The 18,888-nt window shown below is 54.9% G+C and overlaps 2 protein-coding genes across 5 annotated transcripts; one reads left to right on the forward strand and one right to left on the reverse strand.

Moving 5' to 3' along the window:
• Nucleotides 1-207: 207 nt before the first annotated feature.
• On the reverse strand, nucleotides 208-9,503 carry SMCR8 (SMCR8-C9orf72 complex subunit). Of its 3 annotated transcripts, none has more exons than XM_078605120.1 (6): nucleotides 9,399-9,503; nucleotides 8,261-8,337; nucleotides 6,093-7,699; nucleotides 4,962-5,532; nucleotides 3,011-3,383; nucleotides 208-2,571 (listed from the first exon to the last, which is right to left on the reverse strand). In XM_078605120.1, exons 2-6 carry the CDS (start codon nucleotides 8,310-8,312, stop codon nucleotides 2,085-2,087), a joined length of 3,090 nt encoding a protein of 1,029 aa, XP_078461246.1. In that variant the 5' UTR covers nucleotides 8,313-8,337; nucleotides 9,399-9,503; the 3' UTR covers nucleotides 208-2,084. The 3 variants fall into 3 exon arrangements, with proteins under 3 accessions (XP_078461246.1, XP_078461245.1, XP_078461247.1); XM_078605119.1 differs by having other exon boundaries at nucleotides 9,375-9,500; XM_078605121.1 differs by lacking the exon at nucleotides 9,399-9,503 and adding an exon at nucleotides 8,829-9,368.
• A 1,822-nt stretch (nucleotides 9,504-11,325) lies between these two features.
• LOC144726424 (actin-related protein 2/3 complex subunit 1A-like) lies at nucleotides 11,326-18,729 on the forward strand. Of its 2 annotated transcripts, none has more exons than XM_078605129.1 (10): nucleotides 11,326-11,523; nucleotides 13,644-13,743; nucleotides 14,535-14,639; nucleotides 15,551-15,773; nucleotides 16,056-16,163; nucleotides 16,599-16,808; nucleotides 17,083-17,158; nucleotides 17,479-17,669; nucleotides 18,096-18,186; nucleotides 18,426-18,729. In XM_078605129.1, the coding sequence occupies exons 2-10, from the start codon at nucleotides 13,680-13,682 to the stop codon at nucleotides 18,462-18,464; spliced, it is 1,107 nt and encodes a 368-aa protein (XP_078461255.1). In that variant the 5' UTR covers nucleotides 11,326-11,523; nucleotides 13,644-13,679; the 3' UTR covers nucleotides 18,465-18,729. The 2 variants fall into 2 exon arrangements, with proteins under 2 accessions (XP_078461255.1, XP_078461256.1); XM_078605130.1 differs by having other exon boundaries at nucleotides 13,647-13,743.
• Nucleotides 18,730-18,888: the final 159 nt, after the last annotated feature.

Genomic DNA, 18,888 nt, shown 5'->3' on the forward strand with positions numbered 1-18,888 from the left:
GCAGTGCTGGGTGAGCAAAGGCATGTGTAACCTCTAACTGTAGATGGTGCTGTAGACACCGAAAGGAAATGAAACTCCACGAGGGTGCATAATTGGGGGTCCTGAAGAGAATAATGCCCACCCAACTCTGCTTTCTCGTACTAAACTTGGATTCAGGTTTAAAGGCAATCCCCCACCCTCCAACAGAATCAAGCAACACAGCTGTGATACGATACCCGTAAAGCTTTATTTGAGCCAGACGCATCAGCCCACTGGTGGTGGCTCCTTTGTCCCTTCATAACCAACCATTCTTCCAGACACCACATTCGAGCACGTAAACAACCCCGACCACAAAATCTTGGCCGGCTCTGCAGTCTGCCCAATTTAATGCAGTGTTGTACTTTTACAGAGACCCAAATGTTTCCAACCATGCTGTTAAAGTTAGTGAGGACATTTCTGCATGTAGCATTGTGCAAGGCATTAATGTTCACTTATCTGATTTGCTTTTCGCAACGTGAATTGCCGGTTTAAAACATGTATTCATGTTAATGCATTATTTTTCTCGCCTTAATCTGAAGCACGAGAGTGTACTGACATTGAAGATGGAGGGGCAGGGTCTTTTTACGGTTCCTATAACGTTAAGATTTGCAACAACTTTGGTCCTCAGTATTTTGTGCGACACAGCTCTGCATGTTTTCCCCATTTGGGACGTTTTCTGGGTTACAACGACAATTGTGAATTTTAGTAAGGGGTAACTTATTGACGGGCACCATGTGTAAACTGAGGAACTTAAGATCGGCTCCCCACTTGCAAGAGAAGTTCAAAGTATGAGAATGACAGACCTAAAGTGGATCCAAACTACATTTGGTTTCGCATCCTTATTTTGTTTTATTCCCCTTAAGCCAAGACACTGTCCTCAAGGATTGGAGGGGACCAGTGGATTAGCATGGGCGAGTACTGGCAGTGGACATCTGCATCCATTATCCATGTCCCATCGTGTGCAAACGCTGTGGACGAATCCAACAGAGGCTAAAGGGCATGGTTGGCTTGTCCTGTCGTTGCTGTAATCAGGTCGGCCCACGTGGTAAAACGGCATGTAGGCATGAGTAACATTGGTTACTTCCTCCGCCTCTCCTTAACACTTCTGCAAATGGTATCGTTTAAAACATTCCCACGATAACTATCCAGAACATTCATAACAACATACAAACCGTGACATTTGAAAATAAAACCGTTTCCTTTTTTTGTTAGCATGTAGGTTCACGGTAACATTAATGTAACATTAGAAGCCGCCGGCAGTAAATAGATATTCTTGAAAAAATACTCTCCTTTAAAATTAGTGCACTGCGAGTAACCTTCAAGATTTAAAAACAAACCCGTGGAAACGCTGCGGTTAGCGTATGGCATGACAGTTTACAACTCAAAATCAAGTTTTAAAAACTCAGCAAGGTGCCGCTCTGTACAGAATACAAAAAAACACGACGGCTAACATTGCAGGCAAAGGCGCGTTTCAGGCAAGGCATGCTCGGGAGGGAAGACGGGGTTTGGCACGCAGTATTCGGGGTTTGTTTAGCAGCACCATCAACTCACTAGCATGCAGAAAATTGCCATTGTCTCCAGAAAAAGATTGGCACACATTCACTCCGGCTGTTTAACATGCTGACTGCCTTCAACACAAGTATCCTAGCACCAAGCTTTGACAGGCCTGTGCACCTCAACTCAAAATTACGGAGCACTGCACATGTTTATCCATGCAGCAATGATAATGTGCAGTTTTAATCTGCATGGCTCTCGCTAACCGTTCAGCCCTGCAGCTGTGGGGAAGCTGAGAGTAGCGCAGTATTTCGAGCACATGTATCCTTCCACTAACTTTTAAAATTACGACATGCATTTTAACACACTGCAACATTTTAGTTTTTTGATCAACATGTGCAGGCCCCTGGTGCTTCACTTTAAATTTTTAAATGAATAAAAAAAACACTGAATTTGAAGGAAATGGTTACGTATCGGTTCCCCTTTAAAAAACGGAGGCAGCAGCAGCAGCAAGCGAGCCAGCCAGCCATGGCGATCCTCTTAAACGGAGGACACGTGTGCCCGTCAGGGCGTTAGCTGTCCACCACCATGTCCGTGGCCCTGAAAGGCTGGAACCGGAAGGTGGAGCTGCTCACGTAGTCGACCCTCAGGGCGGGCGGGCATGCGGGCCGCCCCATCGCCCCCCGCTCGGCCATCAGCTCGGCCAAGTGTCTCACGATGTGCGCGTCGTCCGGGAGGAGACCCAGGCGGGAGCCGCACCACTCGGCGATGGCGCCGCGCGGCAGGGCCTCCGCTTCATCGGCGGCCCCGCTGCCCGCGGGGCGGCAGCAACCCCACAGGTGCGAGCGCAGCACAAAGGCCTTGGACGAGAGCTCGGCGACGATGGCGCCCGCACGCGCCAGGTACGCCCGGTTACCGGCGAGGGAACGTCCGTGCAGGCCGGAGAGGTTGGCGAGCGCGGTGCCCTGGTACAGCGGAGTCGTGAGCGTGCCGCTCGCCGTGTCCAGCACCGACACGTAACGGCGGTAGCGCAGGAGGGCGTCATGCACCGCCTGCGAGCTGGGGGGGGGAGGGAGGGTTTGGTGAGGCTTTGTGATACACAAGTGGAGCCAGACCCGAGGTCAATTACAGCTGTAATTGTCACTCGTAATGAATTACATTCGCAGGGCAATTGTAATTTTAGCTGACAATACTGCTGTAGATCTAATTATAATTGACCCCAGGTCTTAAGTGGGACACCGCTCAGATTGTCACGTTTACAGGAGCCCCTCGCTACCAAAACTGCATTGCAGCGCTCGACCTGAGCCCCATATACAGTTTAAAACTTCTAATCCCTATGCATTATTTCACTTTCACTAACATCAAGTGTCCTGCCATCACGAAAAAACTGGTCATTGCCACCAAACTCCCCTGTTTCTATAACAACATGACCGACGTTTCACACAAGTCAAACAACGGGTGGAGATTTAAACATCAGTTCCAAGTCGCAAGTGGTCACCTCTTCATGCCGACGAGTTTGACGGCGGCGATGTCGCTGATGCGCAGGGCATCCGTGCGCCACGGCTCTACGGCGGGACGACTGCGACGATGGCCGTGCCCACCACCGCCACCACCGCCACCACCGCCACCACGCCCGTGCCCTCTCCCACCGCCCGGCACGAAGGGAAGCAGCGCGTCGACGGTGCGGCGCGCCTGCGCCTCCCCCTCGGCCAGCACGGCCAGCGTGCGCCCGCTGAGCAGCGCGAACAGCACGTGCGTCACGGGCTTGCCGAGCCGCCTGGCCAGCTGCAGCGCGTCGAAGCCGTCGGCCGCAGGTGCCGGGGTCTCTAGCCCGCGGCTCAAGTGACTGCTGCTGCTGTCCGAGAATGTGTCTGAATGCGCCAGCAGCGGCGGACCGACAGAGAGGGAGAGTGGACAAACGGAACAAGTCAACATGCTGGTTATTTGAGCACGTAACGATTTTTAAATCCTTTATATTAAGTTCACTTGCTTGCTTGCGCGCTTACGACCGTGCAAATCTTTCGGTCGTTTTTTAACCCACTTCCCGTGATCCAATCGAGCTGACATTTTGCACACAGACTCGTTGTGCGTGACAATGTATTTTCGTGAATTTTTTTTTCTCCAAAATGTTACACTTTTTAGGAAAAAATAAATTATATTTAATTACCAATTGCTTAATGGTGGCAGGCAATCATCTGACCCATAGGTGGCAGCCATCTCAAGCCAGAGGACGAGAGGACTCTAGCCGCCACGCATATAAAGGATTTATAGTGAAAAACTTTGTTTTTACGGATACATTTTTTTGTTTATCTTGTGACATGTCATGCCCAAGTCTGCTTGATATGTTCCCCAATCCATTCGCTTGTCTTTCTTTTTCAGTGTAATTTCCAGCATGCATCTTTCCCTGCTTGTTAACACCCTTGAAAGCTTTTGTTTCATCCTCAAGTGTACATGTTTCTGATCCAATCTATCTCTCTAAACAACTCAGAATCTTTATTTATCCTGGAGAAATCCGATGAGCTATGAAGATCTTTTTCACAAATGCCCAGTAGGGGCGGGTCAGAAAGTTACAACAGCAAACAACATTTAACAACTGTTTCCTCACAGCTTCTATGATCGATCAAATAGTTACTTTAAAGTTATGAATGCAATGTTTTTTTAGTTTTTCATTGCCATCTATTTCGACACTTAGTATGTTTTGCTTCAATAAAAGTTTGGTTAAGTTTCTGTTGTAAAGCACTTAACTGCTATCTCAATTTAAAGTTTTTTTTATGGCAGTTATAAATTTTTATAAAGTTTTTACTGTTCCTGTACATGCTTTGATAATTCTGTGCTTCGGTATAAACTTTTGTATGATAAGTCTCCCATGACAGACTAGTAATTTGAATGTGCCCTTTCCTGTGTATGGGCAGTTCCATGTATCCAGCAACTTCAGTCAATATTAAAAAAAACGCATCTTAATACGACACATGGGGTGTAATTTTGAAGGTTTTAGAAAATGTGGTTTGACACAAAGTGAAGAAGCATGCACCAGCACCATCCCAGCATGAATGAAAAAGTCAGTGGGTCCGAGTACATCGAACACTGTGGTATTCTCCAATAATTTCCACTGAAAGAAATCTGGTCAACTGACCTCCATCCGAATTTCTGGTCGAATTGATTTACATGCTAGGCCAGGGGTCAGCAACAAACATAAGAAGGGCCATTTTTTTTTCCTAATTCGGCACAAAGCTCAGTATTTCAAGAGCCGCAATGGATGTGAATACACGCATACATTACGTCACGAAGCAGTCTGTAAACAGCCGCATGCGGCTCTGTGGCCGCAGGTTGCTGACCACTGTTCAAAGGCTAAAGTCGAAGGCCACTTTCACGATCTCCCGCATTTTGCAGGCGTCTCCAAATCATGGAGCCGCCCTTCCGGAGGTTTAAAACGCGAGCTGCGGACTCACCCTGCAGGGAGAGCGAGAGCTCCTCCCCGTTCGGCGGCTCCCGCTCGTGCACCCGCAGTTCTTTCCCGCCGCCTTCGTTCGCACCAGCGTCTGGGCACCAGCCCAGCTCCACGTTCTCCGCCTCCTCAGCGAGGGTACCGATGACGATGTTGCCGTTGTTTCTTCCGTCGTCATCACCGCAGCCACCGTCGTTATCCATGTAGCCGTCGCACGAGTAGAAGATGAGGGAGGAGGGTTCGTCACCCTCGACGCTGCAGACCCCCGCCTCGCCCACCGTCTCCTCTGCGATGGAGTCGGGCGGCGCCTCCATGACGTAGGACGGCGCCGGTGACAGCGCAAACGCGGTGGAGCCGAGCACCTCGATGCTGTCCTCGCTCACATTCCTGTGCACGGAGTGCGAGCGCCGTAGCTCGTACAGCCGAGGGGCCCAATCGGGACCGCTGGGGCCCGACACCGGTACCAATGCCTCCACCGCCTCCTCCTCCTCCGCCGCTACCTCCTGCTCACGCCCCTCATCCCGGTCCTCTTCACCCTCTTCGTCCTGCTCCTCCTCTGTGGCTGCTGCCACCACCTATGCATCAGAGACGCACGCACGTACAATGTACAGACTCGCATACTTGGTGTTTTGTTCCTGCCTTCTGTGACTGCTGTCAGTGTAGTGGTGAGGTGTTGAATGCGATGCGTGTTACAGTCTGCAGATTGTAACACGCATTGTTGAAACAAATTTTCACCCTGATCATGGGGGTTAGTAAATTTAAAATGACAGTACATTACACTTGTGCTATCGCAACCAACTTGTGATTCGGAGCTCACGATGTGAGCGGCGCATCGCCTTGTTGAAGGGCCCCAGTATATGGAATCACAACTAATTCTGGAGCTCCTTCCCCGAGCCCCTCATCAAACCAGGGACACACACCTTATATTCCCTGCAAGACATGTTCACCACGAGCTAATCTGATGTGTAATTCTCAGAGCTAGAATGTGCCGAATTAAGTTAAAACCAAATGTAAGTGTTTTTTTGCGATCATTGGGCTGACACCAACTCACTCCGCTTGATTACTCGAGTTTAATCATTCTTGTGCACTGTAACGACGTGGCCTGGTGTTGGTCAGCGTGGCCGTGGGTTCGTACCCCTGCGTCCTGCGGCCACTCCGTCCTCAGCACCTCGATGCTGTCGCCGCTGCCCGCACTGCCCACACCCTCGTTCTGGGGCAGCAGCGGCGGAGGCGGCGTCGGCGACGGAGGAGGCCCAAGCGCGGTGGAGGTCCCCCCCCGCGTGACGCTGATGGGCACGCTCTCCACGCACGACGCGTACGACTCCAGGCTGCACGCCGCAACTGCCGACGTGCGCCGGTGGTGCCAACTGTCGACGCACCCCTTCGCCACGTCACCGTCGTCGTTACCGTCGGCGCCATCATCTTCATCTGGCTCCTCTTCCCCGGGGCTCCCTGCACCCAATTCGGGGAACAGGCGCTCGCAGTCGCTTGCCGCGAAGGCGTGAAGCCACAGGTCGGAGTGGACAAAGGCCAGCTGGGCCGTGTCAGCCCGGTAGCGCCGCTGCAGCTCGCTCAGCAGCTCCACGCCCCGCTCGAAGTGCAGGCTGCCGCACAGCTCGCGCATGCTCTTCAGCGTCTTCTCCGCGCCCTTGCAGCTCCTCTGGCGGTAGTACTTGGGTGTGTACGCAGCGCCACCGTTGGCCGTCGGCGCCGCGTCGCCCACCGCACACGAGGCGCCACGCACCCGGTTCAGCAGCTGCCTGTGGTCAAAGAGCAGCCGCTCCACGTTGCCCAGCTCGTTGGACTGCTCCACGGCGGCCGCGGTGCACACGGGCAGGCGCTGGGCCGGTGGCCCCATCGCTGCTGCCGTTGCGGTCGCCGCGTTCGCAGCTCCTCCACGTCGCTGCTGTTGTTGCTGCTGCTGTTGTTGCTGTTGCTGCTGTTGTTGCTGCTGCTGCTGCTTCGGGTCATCCCTGCGCAGCAGCTCGGCCTTGGTGAACTCGAGATCCTCCAGGAGCTCGGAGACGGAGCGCGAGAACTCGCGGCGGTTCCCCTGCTTGAAGCACTCGGAGGCGCGCTCGAAGTCGGCGGCAAGGCGCTCGTAGGCGGGCAGCAGCTTGTGCTCGTCGGCCGTCACGTACGACATGCAGTAGGGCCGCACGAAGCCGCGCGCCTCCAGGTCGTAGAAGGTGAAGTGGTGGACGTATGCCGAGGCACCTTGCTTGAAGTCGCGCAGCAGGTGCTTGCTGTCGCGCGCCATATTGAGCGGGGGAGCACCGCCGCCACCGCCGCCGTCCGGGGAGTCGCAATCGGCACCGACGCTCACGGAGATGCTGCTGCCGAGCTGGTAGTCCACGGACATGACCCGCAGAGCGAAGTGGTTCTGGTCGAAGTCCCCGCCAGCGCCGTCGGGCACAGTGAGCACGGGCTTGGGTCCCACCACCTCGCAGAATTCGGTGACCAGCACGAAGTCGCCGTTGAAACTGCCGGGGGCCTCCCAGAGCGAGTCGAGGACGGGCACGGGGAGGCTGGCGAAGCAACCCGGCAGCGACGACTCCAGGGAGGCCGAGGCCACGCGCTCCTGGTAGCGACTGGCGCCGTCATCGTCGTCGTCGTCGTAGTAGTCGCCGTAACCGTCATCGTAGTAGTAGCCGCCGAAGTCCTCTCCCCTGCACCGGTCCATGCCGAGGCCATCGTCGCCGAAGGGGCCGACGCCGTCTCCGAAGATGTGGGCGGTGACCTCTGGAGCAGCGAACATTGTCGTCAATTCATTGCAGCACCGTGCAGCCGGGAGGGGGGAGACGGGGTTAACTGTTTGTTTTTTGGTTTAAAAATAAATCTCCGAAGCGGGAAACACGAGACGCGGTTCTTCTCTCTCCTTTGTCTGATGCCACACGTGGCGCCCGCGGGGCTTTATCGGAAATTTGACCTCGAAGTTTAATCGCGATTTGTTGAACGGACGACCAGACCGGGCTCTTTACGCGATGTGGCCGCGGGCGCTTTGCGTTTTTCTTGCAATAAAACGGTCTTAGATCCACCACGGGAACCGCGTCGGCTGGCAACGTGTAGAACGACAGAAAATAACAAACAAAAGAAACAGCCTCTTATTCGTGGAGACCACGCGTGGATACGTGCGCCACCCAGATGGGCTTCGTGAACACGGGGGTGCCCTCTGTCGTCTCCATCGTTACGTCCTCCATCACCGTCGCCGCCATCCTCATCATCCTCATCATCTCCTCCATCACCGTCCTCGTCGTCGTCGTCACCAGCGGCGGCAGGTCCGATCGGAGCGGCTCGTCTTACCGGCGTGGAGGCGGCGGTGACCTCCGTCTGCTCCCGGGGCTGGGGCGAGCATGGTCGCCGATCTCCCCTCCTCCACTCTGAAGACGAAAGAGAGAAAAGCCACCGGGGGGCAGAGGATTCTTAATGAAGCGCGGTCGCCACCGAGAGGGGTGGGAAGATTCGTTCAGCTGTTTGCGAAAACACGCCCGGATAAAGTAATGCTCATGTACAGCAGATACTTAAATAGTAAACAAAACTACGGCAATGATTGAGATGATTGAGAGCGATACAAGCAAGCAGCTTTGAGATGTTGGGGGGGGGGGGGCATTTAATAAAGCGACAAATACACACACACACATCCTTGGCCCGAAATCTCATAATTAGTTTAAGAGAAAGATCCACTCGCTTTAACTGCTGCTTATGATTAGTAACAAGCGTTGATGGTGTATGACGATCACGATGGATGTGGGTAATGGTGATGATGTTTGATGATGGTGTTGTCGTCAGCGGCGGTTGTTGATGTTTGTTATGTTGATGATTGTGTTAATGACGATGTTCGTGATGTTCGTATGTTGAACTTCTTTCGCACCGTACGAAGCAAACTGTGCCAATCGGAGGTGCGGTCGAAGGACAATAAAAAAACAGGTCAGCGATGTTGATGTGAATGGCGTTGATGAGCGTCCTTGTAATAGGAGATGTTGATTTTGGCGATGGTGATGATGTTGGTAGCGACGTGAGCGGTGATGTTGATGATACTAATCCGTGATGGTGGTGTTCGGTCGTAATGTTAGTCGTGATGATGATCGTGTTCGCAGTGGTGGTGGTGGTGATGATAATGTAAGTAGTAGTGATGATGGCTGTGATGATGTTAGTAGTAGTGATGGTGGCGATGATGGTGTAAGCAGTAGTGACGATGGTTGTTGATGGTTATGATGTTCGTAGTCGTGATGATTGCGTAAGCAGTAGTGATTGTTGATTGTGATGTTAGTAGTGGTGATGGTGATGTAAACAGTAGTGATTGATGGTTGCCGATGGTGATGATGCTAGAAGTAGTGATGGTGGCGATGTTAGTAATGATAATGTTGGTGGTGATGTTGATGATGTTGCCGTTGAACAGAGAACACGCCACCATCACCTCATCACCATCATCCTCCCTCACCGCGTCTCTCACTGCCGAGCGCGCCGCTAGACGAGAGGGGTGAGGAAGACGCTCGCCGCCGCCATCTTACGTAGGGAGACGCCCCCCTCTCTCCACGTGACCTCGGCGTGGGGGAGGGGAGGGCTGTGATCGTATACGTCATCAAATTGCGACGCGGGATTCTCATTGACCGCAAGTTACGCAACCACCCCGTCGCCCCTACGTAAGATGGCCGACGTCTACCGCGATGCAGTGACGTTGACAAATCAGCTGCGGGGGAGGGGGGTGTGGCTCTTTGCCGTGACGTCACGATCCCGTCCGTATGCAAAATAGGAAAAAGCTGAATCTCGATTTGAAGCTTTCGTGACTGCAGGGATTCACACTCTTTGTTTTTTTCGGTAAAGTCCCGTAGGTAGAAATAAAATAATAGAAGACGATTGCTTGTGCGGCGATCTAAACGTCGCGATCTATTATTTTTTCTACCTACGTGACTTTACCGAAAAAAACAAAGAGGAAGAATAAGCTGGTTTATACACTTTCTGTTGCCATTAAAACAGGAATCGTGTTAAGATGTTCAAACATCAAATAGATACGTTTTTTTGCAAGTAATCTAGTACTGCCATTAACCACACGCACAGCACTTGTGGTGAATATGCAAACAAACACGGCTCTGATGAAGTATGATGCATTGCTACTCTTAGGTTTTTTCGGTAAAGTCACGTAGGAAATTTTTTTTATTAAAAATTAATAAAAGTAATAATTAAAATAAAATAATAAATCACGACGTTTCGGAGGCAACACAAGATTCCAAGATACGTATCTTGGAATTTTGCCTCAAGTGATACAGTAAATCTGGCTGTGACGGTCCCACCTGATGACGGAGACTTGTGTTGCCTCCGAAACGTCGTGATTTATTATTTTATTTCTATTGTTACTTTTATTAAATGTTTTCTTTTATTTTTTACCTACGTGACTTTACCGAAAAAACATAAGAGTATGAATCCTTGCAGTCACGAAAGCTTCAAATCTAGAATGATGCATTGCCTTTGCGAGTGATTGTCCTACTCCAGCAGCATTCTTTAGGGCCCAGTCTCACCGCCAGTGTCAGAGGTGCAGAGGACAACGCCAAAAGGCGTAATGGGAACTTTTTGGCCAATATCAAAATATGAAAAATGACTCTTTGGTTCTTTCGGTAAAGTTTACCCGTTCTGCCAATAAAACTGGAGTCGTGTTACGATGTTCAAACACCAAATGGCATCTTTTTGCAAGGAGTGAAGTCCTGAATTAACCACACAGAGTCGTTGTGGTGAACATGCAAACAGACGTGGCTCTGATGAAGTATGATGATGCATTGCCTTTGACACTGATTGACCTACACCAGATAGACAGCCTTGTTCTGTATTGCCTTGTTAAAAAAAACACAGCAACACCCCACACATGTGCCAATAAAACTGCCTTACAATTAAAATTATACGAGGCGACGTTTCGGGCAATGAGCCGCCTTAACAGCACAGAGATGTCAAATTACTTCTAGACACTTCAAGCTCTGTGTTACCTGCGGTGGGGGGGGGGGGGTTCTTGCCAGTATCAAAATATAAGAACAGGTTTTACCTTTTCTGGCAATTAAACAGGAGATTTTGAGATGTTAAAACACCAAAGATGGTAATATATTGTGATACAATTACCAGAGCATGTTTTTTTGTTAGCATGTTCACCACAAAGTAATGTGTGCTTAATGCAGACATGATTCCTTGCAAAAGGTTTCTCTTTGGTGTTTTAACACCTAAATACCTCCTTGTTCTGTTTCCATAGAGTATAACGCCTAATTATCGTATGGCGGTGCGGTTGATTGACACGTCGGTAGATTAGAGGGCGGGACTTTACGCCACGCCCCCCTCCCCGCGGCCTCTTCGTGATTGGCTGCCGGCCGCGGTGACGTCACGAGATTGACAGTTCGCCGCCTTCCGCCACTTACCGCCACTTCCACAGCCATTGCCGGGCGGGGTTCGCGTCGACTGCCCAGAGTCCGCGAATCGCTCGCAATTCACCACCAACAACAACAACACCACCATCACCACCAACAACAACAACAGCAGCATCAACAACATCACCACCATCAACAACAACCAAGCACCAAGCGTTCCCGGTAAGAGGTCTTTAAACGTGTTGGGCCCTCCAATTCAGGAGCCAACGACGACGGCTTCGTTATTGAAGTCGAACGCGGAAACGGCGTCGACTGTCTAGGGGGGGGGGGGGCGTTGGCCCGGGCCGCCGCCGCCGTCGATTTAACCCCCCACCACAGCCACCTTTGTATCATTGCGAGAAACACAATTATCCCTCTTGGCGCCAGAGACCAGAGGTCGCAAACGGGTTTTGTTTCCTTACCCGTCCGTACCCGACCGCACCAGGGTCGCAAACGGTTACCCGTACCCCGCCGTGGATTCTGGTCACCCCACCCACCCCACTCACCCGGCCTTCATGGGTCCTGGTCACCCCACCACACCCCACCGACCTCGGCCTTCGTGGGTGTCGGCCACCCCACCCACCCCACCCCACCCACCTCGGCCTTCGTGGGTGTCGGCCACCCCACCCACCTCGGCCTTCGTGGGTGTCGGCCACCCCACCCACCTCGGCCTTCGTGGGTGTCGGCCACCCCACCCACCCCACCCACCCCACCTCGGCCTTCGTGGGTACTGGCCACCCCACCCACCTCGGCCTTCGTGGGTGTCGGCCACCCCACTCACTCACCCACCCCACCCGGCCTTCGTGGGTTCTGATCGCCCCACAGCACTTTGCCCCACAGGGTTGAGACCTTTTGTCTTTGCATCGTCGTTACGTCGCGGGGAGATGGCGGATCATCGTGCCGGCCCTCACGTACGGCCAGCAGTTGCTGGGTCATGGCGGATACAACGGGTGGTGGTGGTGGTGGTCGTGAAGACGGCGATGGTCATCTGCCGTCATCATCATAATCAATGATTGTTTTTGGGATTGAGCCGCAGGCCGTGGTGCACCTCTTCTTGCGTGGTGTTTGCACTCCCGTTGTAAACCCACGAGGCGTAGCCCCCCCGTGTTGTTGTAGCAGAGAATTTTGATTTGCAGGTCCATACGGGGCGTACAAGCCGTTTCAATGCGGGCAAAATATTATGATTGTCTATTTGTTTGTGTTTCTCCCATGTCATCATACTTTGTGGGATAAACGTGGAGATTTATAGGGGGGCACGGGGTGACCAATAAGGTCTGAATTGGTCTGTGCTAAGGTAGGGCACTGGTAAGGGGTTACATGGGTATGTGTTTGTCTCCGAGCGCGGCTTAAATATAAAAAAGTAATAAACTTTTAGGCGGCTAATACGACGATAGGGGAAGTGGCCCGTTCGATTCGATTCCTCGTCGCGAGTTAGCGCCAGCTTTCCGATTCAAGATTCGATTCATTCGATCCGACGTTGTGAATGTCGCTACGGTGCTGTGGGGGAGTAGCGGTGGCGTAGCGCTAACCACTACACCACCGCTCCCCCATGTAGCGCTAACCACTACACCACCGCTCCCCCGTGTAGCGCTAACCACTACACCACCGCTCCCCCCCATGTAGCGCTAACCACTACACCACCGCTCCCCCCCATGTAGCGCTAACCACTACACCACCGCTCCCCATGTAGCGCTAACCACTACACCACCGCTCCCCATGTAGCGCTAACCACTACACCGATTCCCGCTCACGGCCAACACCAGTGACGATTATTATCTGAACCGGTTTCTGGCCCTCCCCAAGGTCGACTCGGCCTCAAATGAGTACCTGGTGCGGGTTTGTGTAAACATCGCCACTGGGGAAGACAAAGGCGGCCGGGCGTGGTGTTGGCCACCCCACCCCCTCGTGTGCCGTGCCGGCCTTCATAGGTGCTCGCTAACGGCACTTGCCCCAAGCAGTCTGTGTTGTCTTTGTTTCTTTGGTCTTGTTGTCGTGCAACTGGTTGCGCGCAACTGGTTGCACGTAGATGCGACGTCAGTTGCGTGCAACTGGTTGCGCGTAGAAGCGACGTCAGTTGCGTGCAACTGGTTGCGCGTAGAAGCAACTGGTTGCGCGTTGAAGCGACGTCAGCAGTTGCGCGCAACTAAGTTGCACGACTTACCGCCCCATTGTGCACCCGGCCGCCTTCGAATCGACGTATCGCCGTCACTCGCCTGTTACGTGAGCTGGGCCCACCGTGACCACCGCTGTCGCCCTGCCCTCCTCTCCCATTCCCTTTGTCTGTGCCTTTGTGTCGTGCACAGCAGCGAGTGGAAACCCGACTCCGTCCAACGTGCACCATGTCTCAGTACAGCTTCCTGCTGGAGCCCATCTCCTGCCACTCGTGGAATAAAGACCGCACACGTGAGTCGGCTCACGGCCTCGGCGCCAGCTCGCCGCGGCCAGCGCCACCCACCGCTCGGCACCGCCGCTGCCGCTCCGTTCGGAAACCGCCGCCCGGCGTGCGTAGCCTCCCGCGCCGACAACACCGTTTGCAGATCACGTGGCATCTTATTGCAAAAGCAGTTGATGATGAGTTCCAAACGCACATTTGTCGCTGAACCCGTGCCGCTCAAAGGGAGCGGGAAATTCCGACTCCAGCGTCACAATTAGCGAGTTCACGAAATTGTGCGCAGCTTGGCGAGACGGCATGGTTGTTATTTTGTGTGTTTTGCGGAATCGCCGATGGTGGGTTTGTTGTAGGTGCATAACAATCAATAGATTCGCGTTGTTCTAATACTCGCAGGACTTGAATTGTGCGCTTCAGAATCCCCTGCGACTTACTCGCACGAAGTGAAGATGTTTAACTTAAGTCTGCGGAACTAACGAGGTGGACGGTGCAAGAGCAGCGAGACCAACAGTATCAATGGAGGTGGCACAAACAAGACAAAAACATAATTGATTGGTCGAACGAGACCCTGAAATCTCGTGAACCTTGCGAATCGCTCCACTCATCGCCGTGTGCGCCAGCGTGTCCGCAGGCGTCGCTACTCGAGCTGAAATGAGAGAAGCGAACATGTGACTCGGGGTTCCAGCCGCGACGTGATCCGACCTGACCGCGCGTTTTAATCTCTCCGGTTGCATCTCCGTCCATGTCCCTCTCCGCACCCGAACCTTCCTCCTCTGTCATGCTTCTCTCTGCCGCTCGGTCGCAGAGTTGGCGCTGAGCCCCAACAACCACGAGGTGCACATCTACCAGAAGAGTGGCACCCAGTGGAACAAGCTGCACGAGCTCAAGGAGCACAATGGGCGCATCACCGGTCAGTACCAGCCCTCGGCATAGCCCCAGCCCTCGCCATCACTCTCCAGCCCTCGGCATAACGACAGCCATAACCGTAACTCTAGCCTGCACTCGCCGTAATTCTGCCCCAACATATATCCCAACATCTATCCCAAAGTGTTACCCTAACCCCTATGCCTTACCTTAGCCCTTACCTTATTGCTAACCAAGCGCGAGCTCTAAACCTCTCCCACGTACCCGACTTCCTGTTCCCTTTTGTGCACCACCTCCTCCACCCTCCACCCATGAACCCCGACCTCTCTCCTTCCCCCCCACCTCCACCCCCTCCCGTCTCCCACCTGCTCCTACCTTGACCCCCCCAACCCTCCGCCCTCCCACCTCCTCCTGCCTCCACCCATGAACTCCGACCTCTCTCCTTCCCCCCCACCTCCACCTCCTCCCGTCTCCCACCTGCTCCTACCTTGACCCCCCCAACCCCCCCGCCCTCCCACCTCCTCCTTCCTCCACCCATGAACTCCGACCTCTCTCCTTCCCCCCCCACCCCCACCTCCTCCCGTCTCCCACCTGCTCCTACCTTGACCCCCCCAACCCTCCGCCCTCCCACCTCCTCCTGCCTCCACCCATGAACTCCGACCTCTCTCCTTCCCCCCCACCTCCACCTCCTCCCGTCTCCCACCTGCTCCTACCTTGACCCCCCCAACCCCCCCGCCCTCCCACCTCCTCCTTCCTCCACCCATGAACTCCGACCTCTCTCCTTCCCCCCCCACCCCCACCTCCTCCCGTCTCCCACCTGCTCCTACCTTGACCCCCCCAACCCCCCCGCCCTCCCACCTCCTCCCGCCTCCACCCATGAACCCCGACCTCCTTCCCCCCCACCTCCACCTCCTCCCGCCCTCCCACCTCCTCCTGCCTCCACCCTCCCCGCCTCAGGCATCGACTGGGCGGCGCAGAGCAACCGCATTGTGACGTGCGGCGCCGACCGCAACGCGTACGTGTGGACGCTCAAGGACGGCGCCTGGAAGCCGACGCTGGTGATCCTGCGCATCAACCGAGCCGCCACCGCCGTCAAGTGGTCGCCGCAGGAGAACAAGTTCGCCGTGGGCAGCGGCGCCCGCCTCATCTCCATCTGCTACTTCGAGGAGGAGAACGACTGGTGAGGAGGGCGGGGAAGGCCGCCGGCCGACCCAGCGAAGTTGCCGCCTGTTTTTATTTTAAATGTTCCGTTGCCGTTGCTGCCGCCCGTCGCCCTGGCCCTGCCGCGACGGCCAATCGGAAAAGTTTGTTTGGGGGAGGCTCGCGGCCGCCGCGGGTTTGCGACGCGCGAACGGCGGGGGGCACGACGTGAGCGTTGGTGGGAGAACGTGGTGGATAAGGGTTAGGAATATGGTAACCAACCGTGCTAATTGTCGGTGTGTGTGTGTGCGGGTGTGCGAAGGTGGGTGAGCAAGCACATCAAGAAGCCCATCCGCTCCACCGTGCTCAGCCTGGATTGGCACCCCAACAACGTGCTGCTGGCGGCCGGCTCCTGTGACTTCAAGTGTCGGTGAGGGCGCACGCACACACGCGCGCACGCACGCACGCACACACGCGCACGCACGCACGCGCGCACGCACGCGCACGAGCACACACAGACAAAGCTCCCTCTCCCCTTGTATGTAGTAGACTCTTTAAGGTGTCGGGGCAAGTGCAGTTAGTGCTGTTCAGATTAATGAAAGTGCATTGCGTTTGTGTTTTGAAGCCACGACGCCTAAACACGCTTTGATTTTGGTTGCTCTGGTCCCAGTGGCTTCCTTAGATGGGAAGGAAGAGCGTTCCAGACGGCCGCACAAGCAGATCTGAAAGCCTAAAGCTGCCGCTGCGAGGATGCCCTGAGTTTGCGCAATGGTTTATGCTCCTTGACGAGATCGGTTGCGACGGCGACGATGACCTGGTCTCTCTTCCTGTGCGTCCGCCCCTCGTATGCATCCGGGGTGGGCAGCATCTTCTCGGGGTACATCAAGGAGGTGGACGCTAAGCCCTCGCCCACGTCCTGGGGCACCAAGATGACCTTCGGCCAGGTGATGGCAGAGTTTGGCTCTGGCGCTGGCGGCTGGGTTCACAGCGTGAACTTCTCGGCCAGTGGGGAGCGGCTGGCCTGGGTCAGCCACGACAGCACCGTCTTCGTGTCCGACGCGGCAAAGAACATGGCGTGAGTGCCGCCCCCCATCCCCCCCCCCCAACCCACCACCCTCTCACCCACCCACCCAGCCTACCTGTCACGTCTCACCGCCGTGTGGCCGGTTTGCGATTCCTAAATTAAATTCGCTGCCCTGTGGCAGCTGTAGCTCTAAGCGACGTGCGTTCAGGTCGTACTGGAGACTGAACTGAAGCTCCCAGCTCGTGAAGCGAAACGTTGGACATCATGCTCAACAGTGTACAGTACGACCCTGTATGCGTGTCTGTGTGCCTGCGCGTTCGTGCAGCGTGACTGAGCTGAAGACGGAGTATCTGCCGCTGCTGGCGCTGATGTTCATCACCGAGAACAGCCTGGTGGCTGCTGTGAGTCTCTCGCATCATCCCCTGCTGAGCGCTTGCAGTCACCGGCATCACCACCATCAGCACCACCACCACCATCAGCGCTACCACCAGCACCACCACCATGAGCACCATCAGCATTGCTACCACCATCACCAGCAGCTCCACATACCCGCAAGCACGGACAGCACGGACAGCACTGCGGCAAGGCGGTTGGGCCTGGTGCTGGCCCACCCATCCCCCCTCGTGTGCCGTTCCGGACTTCAGCGGTGCGAACAGCACTTGCCACAACAGTCTGTTGAGGCTATACGGGGGATCTTTGTCTTTGTGCACCGCCCCGGCAGGGCCACGACTGCTGCCCGCTGCTCTTCACGTACAACGGCAGCGCGCTGGCGCAGGGCGGCCGCCTGGACGTGCCCAAGCAGAGCTCCCAGCGCAGCCTCTCGGCCATGGAGCGCTTCCGCAACATGGACAAGCGCGCAGCGGCCGACGAGGGCAAAGCGGCGCTGGACACGCTGCACCAGAACAGCATCACGTAGCGTCCCGCACCCACCACCCCCCGCCTCCCCATCCCCACCGGCACCGCACCTGTGTGGACGTGTTTGCGCCTGTGCACTTTGTACGTGTGTGTGTGCGTGCGTGTGTGCGTGCGGGGATCGGTGGTGTAGCGGTTAGCGCCGCTGCGCTTCTAACCCGGCGACCCGATGTCGGATTCCCGCTCACGGCCCACAACGGTGACGATTATCTGAACCGGTAATGGGCCTCTCCCCTAGGTCGACTCGGCCTCAAATGAGTACACGGTGCGGTGTCTAAACATCGCCACTGGGGGAGACAAAGGCAGCCAGGCGTGGTGTTGGTCACCTACCCCCCTCGTGTGCCGTGCCAGCCTTCATAGGTGCTCTTGCCCCAAACCTCTGCTAAGTCTATACGGGCGGCGGGGTCTTTGTCTCTGTGCGAGCAGGCAGCTGTCCATCGTTGCGGGCGACAAGAAGAGCTGCAGCAAGTTCTGCAGCACCGGCATGGACGGGGCCATGACCATCTGGGAGTGCAAGGTGAGCGAGGGGCGGCGTGGTGCGGCGCAAAACTTTGGCTCAGCGTGATTGCCGATTCAGTTTACCCGCCGCACATCACAACGGAGAGGACCGACGTTGAGAACGCTGCGATTGGAATTCACCGGCCGTTACCACGGGGGCCCCGCGCTGGCTCGGCTCGGGCGGGGGGGTGGGCTTGATCGTCTTTCCCAAACCGAGCGGTTTTTGATGACACCGAGGGTGTCTTTGTTGTTTTTCAGAGCCTGGAGTCGTCCATTCAAGGGCTCCGCATCGCCTGAAGAGCGTCCGTCGCTCTCGGAGGAGAAACGGAATGAAATTCCCTTTTCTTAAGTCATTCCGGCGCACGCATGCTGCCACGCTTAATAATCGACATTTTTTTAATGTAACAAAAAAAATGAAAATCAAGCCCCCCCCCCCCCAGCTTAAACGTATAAAACATCGGAGAGTAACGAACGCCACAGGGTCCAAGTGAGAAAATCCTGCGTACGTGAACCCTCCCGTGTAAATGTAACCTGTGCCAAATTAAAACGCATTTTTACAGCTTCTGGTGATCCGTGGTGTAATTGGGACGGGGGGGGGGGGGGTGAGAGTGGGCAGCAGTAGTCATTGTCCAGACGAAGAAGAGGCGCTGGGCCCTGGGGTAACGCTGCTGGGGCTTGACCACTGAGGACTCGGCCTCATGGAGCCGTGTAATTGAAGCAA

The sequence above is a fragment of the Lampetra planeri genome, chromosome 23, assembly GCF_965212315.1.
Source record: "Lampetra planeri chromosome 23, kcLamPlan1.2.h2, whole genome shotgun sequence".
Classification (NCBI taxonomy): domain Eukaryota; kingdom Metazoa; phylum Chordata; class Hyperoartia; order Petromyzontiformes; family Petromyzontidae; genus Lampetra; species Lampetra planeri.